The sequence below is a fragment of the Lissotriton vulgaris genome, chromosome 4_1, assembly GCF_964263255.1.
Source record: "Lissotriton vulgaris chromosome 4_1, aLisVul1.2, whole genome shotgun sequence".
Lineage (NCBI taxonomy): Eukaryota > Metazoa > Chordata > Amphibia > Caudata > Salamandridae > Lissotriton > Lissotriton vulgaris.
Genome location: NC_141691.1, coordinates 771,840,578 through 771,854,354, shown reverse-complemented (window position 1 = coordinate 771,854,354; position 13,777 = coordinate 771,840,578). Strand labels below are relative to the sequence as shown.

At 46.9% G+C, this 13,777-nt stretch overlaps 1 protein-coding gene across 2 annotated transcripts in view; it reads right to left on the bottom strand.

Annotated features, from left to right (window-relative positions):
- Positions 1-3,002: 3,002 nt before the first annotated feature.
- LOC147722575 (putative thiopurine S-methyltransferase) overlaps positions 3,003-13,777 on the bottom strand; it is a 91,714-nt gene continuing 80,939 nt past the window's right edge. Inside the window, exon 7 of one of the 2 annotated variants that reach the window (XM_086966860.1) lies at positions 3,003-3,194. In XM_086966860.1, the coding sequence (XP_086822986.1) occupies positions 3,070-3,194 (125 nt within the window). In that variant the 3' untranslated portion in view covers positions 3,003-3,069. The remainder of the gene's footprint in view (positions 3,195-13,777) is intronic. The other variant, XM_086966861.1, reaches the window with a different exon arrangement.

Here is a 13,777-nt window from a genome sequence, read left to right as displayed (position 1 = left end):
TGTAGCACCCCTTAAATGCAAATTGAAACAGGTGTTGCGCACACACATGTCCAAAGGACATGTGTGTGTGCAACATGCAACTTAGAAAAATGCTTTTAAAAGCATTTTTCTAAGTTTTCGCTATTTACCACGAGGTTTGACCTCGCGGTAAATAGCGGGCTGAAATTGCGAATTCGCAATTTTTAAATGGATGATGAATTGCATTTAAGGAATCTCAAATAGAGATTCCTTAAATGTAATTCCTTGCAAAATAGCGAAATCGCTATTACCGATTTTTGCATTTGGGATGATGAATCCCAAATGCAAAAATAGCGCTCGCAACGGGCCAGATTCTCAGAATCTGGCCCTTTTGCGAGCGCATTTCGCTTGATGAATCTGGCTGATAGTCCTGATGAGACCCTATGGATGGCTTGGTGTCAAAACGTCAACAATTGCCCCAATCAGATTAATGAGTTACGGGACTGTTCCTTCATTTGGACTCCCTTCCTCCCCTGACTGTGCTCTCACAATTTTACAAACATTGGGCTTTGTACAGTGTCTTGTGTATTATATGTTGTAAATATCATTACACTGCGAAGTGTGCACTTTATTCACTTTTATCTCTGTATATTAAATTGTACTGCACATGGATTGTTTTAATACAATTGTGATATAAATCCAAATGTGTTTTCTTTTCTACAATTCAGTTGGAATAGAACTGCATTTTTCATTTGTTTTTGGATTCCTCTTAAGTTCAGGTGAGGTCTCCTTATGCGAATGAGTCCCACATGACTATTTGTTAGTCATATATATGAGGGCAGACAGCTTTATTCAATGTGTGGAAAGTTACTGGTGGTAACTTTACACTCGAAAGTTCAGTCTTCGACTTCTCCAGCCACTCAACTGACAGGGTGGAGATATGCAAGTCTACACTTAGGTATAAATCTACATTAGCAAATGGTGAATGGCAAAAAAGTGTATATTTACACGTGAGTAAAACTACATGTGTAAACTTACCTTTGTGTATAGAGCCGTTATAGTCCAATTACTTGGCATCTTAGCTGCATCATCTCTTGGAGCAGCAGACATATATACCAAGAAGAAAATATATCTTGTGAGTGGCTGCCATAGGAATATAGAACTGAGGTATCAGTTTCTAACATCACCAAAGGTGGAGAAGTGGGTCTGGCATTTGGTGTCCCCCAAAGCTCTAGATCTGGGAATGGGTAAAGATGATACTCATTGTGTATAGATGCCACTGTGTGGACTGAGGGAAACTCCAGAACCTATACCCATGGTAAGACAAATGTCACAAGCTGAGAGATGTACAGTGGGGAGTCACTCCGCACTCTTGTAGAAACTAGAGCACAGATGGGTATGAAGGCTTGTCATTTTCTGATATTCGCTAGACTAACCAGGGTGACACATATTGCATTGGAAACATTCCCTGGTAGATCATATGAACCAGCAGCGCCGCTACAATGTATATCACTGACCTAGGGAGGGTGTCCATTACCCTCTCTATTTACAGAGCGCTCCTCAAGGAGAGGCCAGGTGAAGACCTACCAATAAAAATAAAATGGGAAAGGGCTTGCAGTGTCAGCTTTTGGATGCAAGCTGAGATACAACCCTGGCATACATAAAAGAAGGTGGTAAGTAACACTGGAATATGTACACTCAATTCAAATTCTTCCATAGTACGTATCTTACCCATGCTATTCTACTAGGATACACTTTCACAAAAATGCACATTCAGGGAATTCAATGAAGTTGATGTGTTGCACATGGTCCAATCCTGAGGTCGGAGCATACTGGAGACAGGTGGTGCCCTATCAGGAATGCAGTGAATCGGCTGCTTTACCATCTTCCTAAGCATTCTTTAGTTTCTCATTTTCTTCGGTACTTATACTGGCTCCTAATTGGCAAGCAAGTCCAATTTAAGGCATTGTGCTATATGTTCAAAGCCCTGTCTAATTCGGGACCATTCTACCTTAGGTCACTGGTGTCGACCTATTGCCGCAAGCAGTCACTTTGTGCTTGCTAACTTAATTATGCCTTTGTCCCTAGGATTCCCATGGCGAGGCAAGGTGTCGCTCCTTTTCTTACTTACGCCCCACACTTTAGAACTCTCTGCCTGCCTTGCTTAGGTCCTTTAAGTCTTTGGACAAGTTTAAAACACTCCTGAAGATGCGGCTTTTCTAATCTTTCTTCCATAGTCCCTCCTGTTGCACCAGCACAGGGAAACCCTTCTAGGTTACCATGCACATTACAAATCCACATTATACTAAAAATCTGAAGAGAGTGTTGAAGGTATGCTAGAAATAGATATCCTACATTTTATACTGCTGGCCTTCCCAAACTATCTGAAAAAATGCATGCAATATCGTAATGGGTTTTTGGCCCTCCTAATAGTGAAAATAGCATTACTTCATACAGCATGCAGGACAGAAGCCCTAGGTTTGATGTAAGAAGTAAAGGCCATGGGGAAAAGGTGGGTGCAGATAATCTATGTATGGCTACAGTCCGAACTGATGATAAACTGGTGAAATAACTGTAAGAGAGGAGGAAACTGCTCATGACTTTACACGTTCCACATGCAGAGGAATACTCTAATTGAAAGCTTGTGTTTCCTTTATTGAATATTTTCGGTTAGAGATGGTTGCCTCGTTAAGTTGCGCCCTGCTTGGTGTGAAGAACTTCACAGCTTGATATTCTCAATTACGATTTTATACCGCTTCTATGTTCTCTCTTTTTTTAAACTGTGCTATTCCACAATATATATATTTTTTAAGAATCGATTTTTAAATCCATCCATACATACACCTCAAATATACTTAAAGGCCAAGAGCTCAACAGTATCTCAGTCTCCAGCAAGCACCATTTGTATTTTGTGAGTAACACAGACAATATTCATACACAGATGCACACAGCATTTGCCCTTAAAAAAACCCTTGAGTAGATGAGATTTAGCAACATTATATTTCATACACAAGTATAATTTTTCAATATTTTTTAATACACAGTGTTCTCAAAAATAAAACCAGGATGTTGAACTGCATAGGAGTGCCTTGTCGTTTAGCGAACTCATTCTCACGCAGTATTAGCCTTTAGTGTGAGCAAGTGTATTGTCTCCCAGAAATAATCCAGGCCCCACCCTCTAGTTCGGTCATCGAGTGCATCGACTTTCTCTAGTAACTTGATGTTACAGGATTCACCTAAAAAGCAAAAGAGACTAAGTAAAAGTTTGGAAACAAATCATCAGAATCATAAATACTGAATACAAACCTCAAAATGTTTGACTCAATACCAATGCTAAACAATTGGTACACCGGAATTTAAGTAAGGTAGTTCATGAGGTTTGTTAGCTGCGGATGTAGAAGCTACTGACAATACACAGTCTTCCCAGTTACCTTCAACATTTAGGGAGACCCGATAGACCTCTATCTTAATGACTAGCTCACAAGATCACCTCTCTTCAGAAGACTGAAATCCACGTCAGCTACAGCCACAGATTCTATCCCCTAGATGCATCATTGTAACATTTTGCGATTTCTTAATTGCGAAAATTAAGGAATCGCAATTAAGAAATCGCAAAATGCTATGCATCAAAAAATCGCAAATTATATTGCGATTCGGTAATTTTCCTTAATTGGGATTCACAATTTACGAATCGCAATTAAGGAAAACCCTTCCCATTGATTCCTATGGGCCAAAAGGCCCATAGGAATCAATGGGAAGGCATTCACATTTTGCAAATTTCAAATTGCGATTCGCAGAATGTGAATTCAATTTCAAGAGTGCAGGGGGGGTTCAAAGAACCCCTCCCTGCACCCCTGAAACTGACCTGTAAGTGCAATTTACACACACACATGACCCAAGGACATGTGTGTGTGCAAATTAAAACTTTCAAATATGCAACTAGTGCATGTTTGAAAGTGTTCTATAAATTAGCATGAAGTTCAACTTCATGCTAATTTACCCCTTCCAAATTGCGAATTCTCAATTCTAAAGTAATCATGCATTGCATTTAAGAAATCGCAAAATTGCGATTTCTTAAATGCAATCGCAATGTAAGAAATCGCAACAATATTGCGATTTCAAAAATTGCGAAAATACCAAAATGCTTGATGCATCCCAAAAACTGGATTTGCATTCGCAAACGGCCGAATTTTGCGATTCGCACCGTTTGCGAATGCAAAAACCCTTGATGCATCTAGGCAAAAGTTACTTCACAGTAGCCATTGAGGACATTGAATTGTTGTGAACCTTTTCATAAATGAAAACCTTTCTATAGTATATTCAAGCCACCGTTTCAGGTTGGTGGCCTGAGAGAGCAACATGCCTGTTAGCCAACTTCCTCTGCATGGGTCCCATTGGTTTCCAGTGAAACTTTACTGGCAGTGTGTACCTGCTCTACTATTCTCCTTCAGCCGTTTATCACTATGGGATACCGCTTCTCCGCTGCAAGTTCTCCAATTTCTTCTCAGGAACTATTACCTATGGAGCCTTCCAGCAGAACAGTAAAGGTACCTCTAAATTATGAATTCATTTAAGTAGGCCGAAAAATATGTAATGTATAGATTATGAGGTAGAAGGCAGTGCAGAGGCTTCTTACACCATCACACTACCTGGGTAAAAATGCTTCCACTAAAACTGATATTTACAACAAGGGGTGGTGAGGGACAGAGCCTCTCCCTTTGGTTATCCAACACCGCCGACACCTTAGCACCACTGAAAAAACGTCAACACAAACTTGGAAACAAGAAGGCCTCATGGTTCAACGAGGATCTCAAGAAGTCCAAGAAACTGTGCCGCTCCCTTGAAAAGGCCTGGAAAAAAGACCCATCCGCCAGCAACAAGAACGCCTTCAAAAGCGCCACCCGTACTCACCACCAACTTATCCGTAAAGCCAAGAAAACGGCATTCAAGGATCGACTTGACAACAACGCCCACAACAGCAAGGAACTTTTCAACATCGTCAAGGAATTCTCCAACCCCTCGGCCAACTCCAACGACATCACCCCCTCTCAAATCCTCTGCGACTCCCTAGCCTCTTTTTTCCACAACAAGATTGCTGACATCCACAACAGCTTCGACAACCAATCCGGAAGCCACCCTACCACCCTACCATCTGCTGACCATCTTCCCCCCGCAAACATCCTTAACGCCTGGAACCCAATCTCCACTGAGGACACCATCCGCCTGATGAACTCCATCCACTCTGGATCCCCCACAGACCCATGCCCTCATCACATCTTCAACAAAGCAGACTCCGTTATAGCTCCGCACCTCCGAGACGTCATCAACTGCTCCTTCAACTCTGCTACCTTCCCTGAAGACTGGAAACACGCTGAACTCACCGCCCTTCTGAAAAAACCAACAGCAGACCCCACCGAACTCAAAAACTACCGTCCCATCTCGCTTCTTCCATTCCCGGCCAAAGTCATCGAGAAAGCCGTCAACAACCAGCTCGCCGCCTTCCTCGAAGCCAACAAATCACTCGACCCCTCTCAATCTGGCTTCCGAGCCAAACACAGCACTGAGACCGCCCTCATCGCAGCAACAGACGACATTCGAACTCTACTAGACAATGGAGACACAGTCGCCCTCATCCTCCTCGACCTCTCTGCAGCCTTCGACACAGTATGCCACAGCACCCTTTTACAACGCCTCAGAAACATCGGAATCCAAGGAAAAGCATTGGAATGGATCACCTCGTTCCTCACCGGAAGAACCCAGAAAGTCCGCCTCCCACCATTCAAGTCAGAGGCCACTGAAGTCATCTGCGGTGTACCTCAAGGATCCTCACTCAGTCCCACCCTCTTCAACGTATACATGAGCCCCCTCGCGGCAATTGCCCGCCAACACAACCTCAACATCATCTCTTACGCGGATGACACTCAACTGATCCTCTCTCTCACCAAGGACCCCAGCACCGCCAAAACTAACTTACACGAAGGAATGAAAGAAGTCGCCGAATGGATGAAACAAAGCCGTCTGAAACTGAACTCAGACAAAACAGAAGTCCTCATATTAGGTACATCCCCCTCTGCATGGGACGACTCTTGGTGGCCGGAAGCCCTTGGAAAAGCACCCATCCCGACAGATCACGCACGGAACCTTGGCGTCATCCTGGATTCTTCACTCTCAATGAACAGACAAGTCAACGCCGTATCCTCTTCCTGCTTTAACATTCTTCGCATGCTCAGAAAAACATTTCGCTGGATCCCCACCGAAACAAGGAAAACAGTCACCCACGCTCTAGTCACGAGCCGACTGGATTACGGAAACACCCTCTACGCAGGTACCACCGCTAAACTCCAGAAGAAACTACAACGAATCCAAAACGCCTCAGCCAGGCTCATATTAGACATCCCACGCAACGAACACATCTCTGGTCACCTTAAAGACCTCCACTGGCTACCCGTCAATAAGAGAATCACTTTCCGACTGCTCACCCACGCACACAAATCACTCTACGACATTGGACCAGATAGCCTCAACTCCCGTCTGTCCTTCTACACCCCCTCCCGCCAACTTCGCTCTTCCAGCCAAGCCCTCGCCACTGTACCTCGCATCAACAAGACCACCATGGGAGGCAGATCCTTTTCATACCTGGCTGCCAAAACATGGAACTCACTCCCCGCTTACCTTCGCCTCACCCAGAATCACCTAGCGTTTAGAAAGCAGCTTAAAACATGGATATTTGACAATTGATCCTCCTCCCCTCCTAAGCGCCTTGAAACCCTCTGGGTATGTAGTGCGCTATACAAATCTTGTGACTTGACTTGACTTGAATTAAGCAGAAAGCTTTCACCCAGTCAAGAGATCAGGGCTAGATCCAACACCGTTTTTTAGCTCACTGCACCATCCCAGTTTCAGAACCTGGCTGTATGCAAATTAGTCTGTTCCTGTCCCAGTGCATGATGGGAACAGGGCAAACCAAACTACAAAAGCCAATTCTTACACTGGGAAGGAAACAAGCTCCCGGGGACCGGTTTCTGGCATTACAGCCGTCTTCGGCCCGGTTTGCTTGAATCCTGATGGTGCAATGAGCAAGGGTCTCACATCTGAGAATACCCTTCCACGCTTAGGGTGGGCAAAAATATTTACAACAAGGGGTGGTGAGGGACAGAGTCTCTGAATTAAGCAGAAAGCTCTCACCCAGTCAAGAGATCAGGGCTAGATCCAACACCGTTTTTTAGCTCACTGCACCATCCCAGTTTCAGAACCTGGCTGTATGCAAATTAGTTTGTTCCTGTCCCAGTGCATGATGGGAACAGGGCAAACCAAACTACAAAAGCCAATTCTTACACTGGGAAGGAAACAAGCTCCCGGGGACCGGTTTCTGGCATTACAGCCGTCTTCGGCCCGGTTTGCTTGAATCCTGATGGTGCAATGAGCAAGGGTCTCACATCTGAGAATACCCTTCCACGCTTAGGGTGGGCAAAAATATTTACAACAAGGGGTGTTGAGTCCCTTTCTCACTGCTCCATCAGGATTCAAGCAAGCCGGGCCGAAGAAGGCTGAAATGCCAGAAACCGGTCCCCGGTAGCTTGTCTCCTTTCTGGTGAAGAATTGGCTTGGTAGTTTAGTCTGCCCTGTTCTCATGATGCACTGGGCCAGGGACAGACTGATTTGCATATAGCCAGGTTCTGAGCTGGGATGGGGCAGTGAGATAAATAACGGTGATGGATCAAGCCCTGATCTTTGGACTGGGTAAGAGTGGTCTGTTTAACTCAGACACTCTGTTCATCACCACCCCCTTTTCTAAATCCACTAAAACTGAGTCATCTTGACCAGGAGAGGACAACATGCTATATTCCTCTGTAATAATGAATGCCAACTGAGCTGATTCTGCTATGTGGAAAGGATAATTCATACTAAAGTTAGACCCAAATTTCAGAGAGTTGGCGAATAACACGGCTGGGTCAGTGACCATGGCAATATTTTCTGATGAACACTTTGAGGGCGAGGTGGACAAGTATGTTCAAACTATCACTGTGCTGGAGGCCCAACCCTTTATCCAGACAAGTTTTTTCTAATGGGGATTTTGAAAGGACTCCATCTGTCAAGCCTTCTTGGCAGACCCTCATTGTTTTCAACTGAGCCACAGATTCTTCCTTAAGAGAAAAGTCAACATATTCAATCAAACAATCAATCAGGAGTTTTAGAGCACACTACTCACTCGTGAGGGTCTCAAGGTGCTGGGGGGGCAGGGGTTGCGAGCAGCTCCGTTAATCATTTGAAGAGGCAGGTCTGAACTGGTGCAGTGTCAGGCTTTGTCGGATGCGGGGGTTGGGGGGGGTAGATTGGTCCAGGTTTTGGCTGCAAGGTAGGAGAAGGATCTGCCACCTGCTCAGACGTGTGGATTTAAGGGACTGTGGCTAGGGCAAGGTCAACAGAGCTGAGGTTTCTCTTGGGGGCGTGGAAGGAGATTTGTTTTTTGAGGTATTAGGGTCCGGTGTTATGGAAGGCTTTGTAGGAATGTGTAAGCAGTTTGAAGGGTATTTTCTTTCGACTGGGAGCCAGTGGAGGTCAGGCTGGTGCTGGGTGATGTGGTCATGTCGTCAGATGTCGAGGATAAGTCTGACTGCGGCGTTCTGGGCGATCTGGAGTTTACTGAGGAGTTTTTTGTTGATTCCGGCATAGAAAGCGTTTTCGTAGTCCAGTCTGCTGGTGATAAGTGCGTGCGTGGTGATGAGTCTGCTGGTGGTGCGTGTGTGAATTCCTGGAGTCAATGGGGATCCATTTGAAGGTCTTGTGAAGTATGTGGAGGGTGTTGAAGCATGTAGAGGACACAGCGTTGATCTGGTGGTTCATGGTGTGTGAAGAGTCGAGCAGGATGTTGAGGTTGCGTGCATAATTTGTTAGGGTGGGTGGGTTTCCGACGAAGGGGGGCCACCATGTTTTCCCATGCGGAGGGGGTGGAGCTGAAGATGAGGACTTCTGTTTTCTCTGATTTGAGCTTCAGGCAGCTGTTGCTCGACGTCTTTTATCCCTTCTTGGAAATTGCGCCTGGTGATGTCGGGTTCCTGGGTGAGGGAGAGGATGAGCTGGGTGTCGTCGGCGTTTGAGACTATATTGAGCCCGTGGTTTCTGATGATGGTTGCGAGGGGGGCCATGTAGACGTTGAAGAGTGAGGAGCTGAGGGAGCAGCCTTGAGGTACTCTAAATCTGATCTCTATTGGTTCTGATAGGGAGGATAGGATTCTTATTCTTTGTGTTCTGCCTGCGAGAAAAGATCAAATCCATTCCTTGGATGCCGGCGTCGTGGAGCCTAGAGGCTAATGTGCGGTGGGAGACAGTGTTGAAGGCTGCTGAACGGTCCAGAAGGATGAGGGCTGCTGTGTGGCCTTGGTCGAGGAGGGTGCGGATGTCGTCGTTGGCGTCTATGAGGGCGGTCTAGGTGCTGTAGTTGCTGCGGAATCCAGATTGAGAGGTGTCTAGGATGTTGTTGGTTTCTATCAAGTGTGCTAGCTGGGTGTTGACAGCTTTTCAGATGACTTTGGTGGCAAAAAGGAGCAGTGAGATGGGCCTGAAGTTCTTGAGATCCGTTGGGTCTGCAGAGAACTTCTTTAGGAATGTGTTGACTTTGACGCGTTTCCAGTCGTCGGGGAATGTGGCAGCCTCGAGGGAACAGTTCAGGTGCGATGGCAGTGGCAGTCCTGTGTAGGATGCGCAGCGGGCAAGGGTCAGTAGGTGCTCCGGAGCAGATGCTTTTCATTGTCTTTACGGTGTCTTCTGTGGTGGGAGGGGTCCAGGTGAGGAGGGTCTGTTGGATGGGGTCGTTGGGGTGGGAATTATGGTGGTGCAGTGGTCTTGGTCGTTGAAGTTATTATAGAGCGTATTGATCTTGAAGTGAAAGGAGCTGAGTTTGTTGCAGAGATCTTGGAAGGGAGGGACGTCGATTGTTTCGCTGTTGGGTCTGGCGAATTTTGGTATGATGGCGAAGAATTCTTTAAGAATTTTGGGAGTTGGAGAAGATTCTATCTTGGATGAAGTTTCTCTTTGTTAATTTGATGAGTTGGTGGTGGGCCGTGGTGGCTGCCTTGTAGGCAGGGCGTGCTTCCAGGGTTTTGCTGTTTCTCCACATCTTCTCCAGTCATAGGCAAGAGCGCTTGGATTCTTGGAGGTCCGTGGTGAACAAGTTGGCTTTTCTCGTGGTGTTCTGGAGGATGCGAGAGTGTTGGTGATCCATTGCTGGAGGTTGCTTGCCGCTGTGTTGGGGTCTGTCGTAGTTAGGGGAGGAGTGTAGTTGATGGCGGAAGTGAGGTGTTCTTCTGAGATTTTGTTCAAGCTTCTGTATGGGGGCGGGGCATGCGCTTGTGTGCGGTGGGTTTCGAGAAGGAGAAATTGATGCCGTAGTCTGCCAGAGCAGTTCCATGGTGTGGCAGAAGCAAATGTTGTTCTCTCCGGTGCATATGGGGTTGAGTGTGTGTTCTGCTGTGTGAGTGGGGGTGGAGACAAGTTGCTTCAGTCCTATATTGGTGAGGTTCTCTAGGGGGGCGGTGGTGTTGGGATCACTGTGGTTGTCTAGGTAGATGTTCAGGTCTCAGAGTAGTATGTAGTCCGTGGAGGCATGGGCATGGGGAGCAATGTGGTCTGTGAAGACGTTGGTGAAGGGGGTGCGGGGTCTGGGAGGTCTGTAGGCAAGTGTTTCTCGGCGGGTCATTCTAGGGTTGGGCTGGATCTGGAAGTGGATGTGTTCCATGAAGGGCGAGGTGTATTCCGAGTTGGTGGTGGTTAGTCGCAGTGAGCTTTGTGGACGATGGTGAGACCTCCTCCTGGACGGTTGGGGTGGTCTTTCCTCAGAATCTTGTATTTGTTGGGGATGGTAGTTGCAATGTAGGGTACAGAGCTGGTGTTGGTCCCTGTGAGGAAGGCGAAATCAGGCGAGTAAGTGTTGAGGAGGTCTCAGATTATTAGTGCGTGTCTGTGTACAGAGCGTACATTGAAGAGGATGCAGTTCAGTGGTTTGTGTGCAGTGGCATCCAGTGGGTTGGGGGTGGCTGCGTGGGTCCGGAGGTGGGTGAAGGAAAGGCTGCAGTGTTGGCAGGAGATTGGGCACTGGGTCTTGCTTGGCGTTGAGAGCTGTACAAAAGGGGGTGGTGATGGACGGAGCATCTGAATCATTCAAACACTCACACCCAGTCAAAAGATCTGGGTTTACTCCATCACTGTTCTTTAGCCCACTCTGCCACCCCAGTTCAAACATGGCTGTATGCAAATCAGTCTCACCCTGTGCCTCATGGGAACAGTCCAGCCCGAACTGCCAAGCCATGTCTTCCCTGGATCGGAAACAAGCTTCCGAGGACCGGTTTCTGGCATTCCAGCCGTCTTCAGCCCGGTTTGCTTGAATCCAGTGGCAAAGTGAGCAAGGGACTCACGTCTGAACATACCCTGCCACACTTATGGCGGCCAAAAGCGGTACAAAAGGGGGTGGTGATTGACGGAGCCCGAACTGCCAAGCCATGTCTTCCCTGGACCGGAAACAAGCTTCCGAGGACTGGTTTCACTGGATTCAAGCAAGTCGGGAACATGCGAGGGGAGGGGGGGGTGTGGGGACAGCAGCAGAGGGGGAATCAGAAAAGGCAGAACAGAAGAGGAAGACACACAGATTAGACAAGCAGAAGAGCAGGCTCTTCCACTAGACCACCAGGGATGAGGTGCAGGCAGGAGCCTGTGGGTGTAGGAGGGCCTCGAACACCTACCTGAAGCACAAGTTGACTCTAAGGGCAGTGCCTTAACGCTGGAGCTGCACTGGGGGAGGGCCGTGACTCCAACCAGGAGGTCAAAGGTCTCTCTCAGACAAAGGAGGAAGTGAATGTGGAGATAGAGATTTTTCCATTCATCAGGCTTCAACAGCAGAGCTTTTTTCCCTGGTTTCCATTGGAATGAAGACATTATAACTGTCCCCAGCACTCAGTGTCATGACACCTCAGGGTGACTGGGCACATCCACATTTCTGTAATACAATTTATCTTGAGGGTCTGGGATTGAAGACCTGAATACAGACTTTGGCTGGATAACATAAGTAGATTTTGGCAACATAGAATAATATGAAGCATAGGACCTTGGAAGGTCTCAACGCACTACTCTCTCTCCAGTTCACACATGACATACACATGGAAAGCATATCCATCAACAGAAAACCGTGTTTACAGGAGATATTGACAGGAGGAGAGATGGCTTGGACCTTCAGAGATTTCATATTGATCTTGATCCTAAGCATTACTTTATATGCATGTGTGCTGCACAGCCTTTTTTATTTCAATTTTTTATTTGTTTTGAACCACCACACAAGACAAAAACAACAATTGTATTTCACTGTCATTGTACAACCAGCCACGAACAAGTCACAATTCAAATCCATAGTATGCTCCACACCTCTCCCATCGCTTGTGTTTACACGGGCAACCACAGGTAAGGTAAACAGGCTTTTCAAGTTGAGCGCACCAGTCCACTCCTGCCCTCCATTCCGCCAGGTCGCGCGCAAGGAGAATTCCAGCCCAGAGCAATGCCTGTCTTAGTCACCAATGTGGCGACACCCACAAACATCTGTTCTGCCCTAGAGCCCCCATCTCGTCAACCAACCCCAGCAGGGTGCCTATAGGGGTCAGGCCAAAATGCGTTCCAGGACCCCTGTAAGCTCGCCAAGTAGCCACTGCCAATAGACAGAGATAACAGGGCAGGCCCAAACAACATGGTAGAAATCTTTCGGAGCTTTGGAACACCTATAGCAAACCGGATGGGGAATTTTGCCAGGTTTATACAAGTGGATCGGGGTAAAGTAAGTTGTGTGCAAGTAGTTCAATTGAATGAGCCGGAGATGGGTAGAGATAGCAAGCATGCGCTGGGCCATCCAACACTCCCTCCAATCCGCCTCATCAAGTTAGCCAACCCAGCCCACCCAGCGCAGGCAGAGGTTCTCAAAGGCACATGGGCCGTTCGCAAAAAATGACGATAAACCTGGGAGAACGCGCCTCAGATAATGCCACCCATCAGCAACTTGGCTTCCAAGGCACAGAATTCCGGTATCACAGTGTCTGGAGGTACGTTAGCCATGAGTGTGTGACAGGGCTGCAGATACTTATGGAATTGTGTGCAGAGGAGCTCATAACAATCCTGCAGTTCTGAAAAGGGTAAAATATGTTTCCCTGCCCAAATAGCACCAAGGAAAGAGATGCCAATCATATCCCACTTTTGAAAACCCTAAAAGCCAGCAGAGTGGTGCCGCCAGCGTCCCCTCCATAGGGGTGTTTTCCCTGTCAATGTACCATTCCAGCTTCAAATGCAACACAGAGCACCAGCAATGAAAAATCAAGCGAGTGACATCAGGTAAACTGCTGGGAAACGGAGAACCATACACCATGTCCAGAATGTGTTCGAAACACAGGATAGAGAGTTCCCCCGGTATGCTGAGTTGTCCCACCCGCCATTAAGCCAGTCACTGACCACAACCAGCTGGGAAGCCTGGTAATAACAATGAAGGTTCACCATCCCCAGCCCGCCTTCATAGGGAGACCATTGGGAACGCTATGAGGGATCAGCCGCCCGAACAAAGAAAGCAACGGAGAATGGATTTAAGGGCACAAAATCAGCTCAGAGGGGTCGGGAGTAAGAAGTGTTGAAATATATAACGGGAGCGGTGGAAAATCATCATTTTGAAAAGGGCAACACAGTCAATCACATGCAGGAGAAGCATCAGTTTTTATTTTGGACACCGATGGGCACAAGTTAAGGTGCTTCATAAGTTCGGGAATCAGGGAAATATGAACTCTCAAGTACTTGAAAG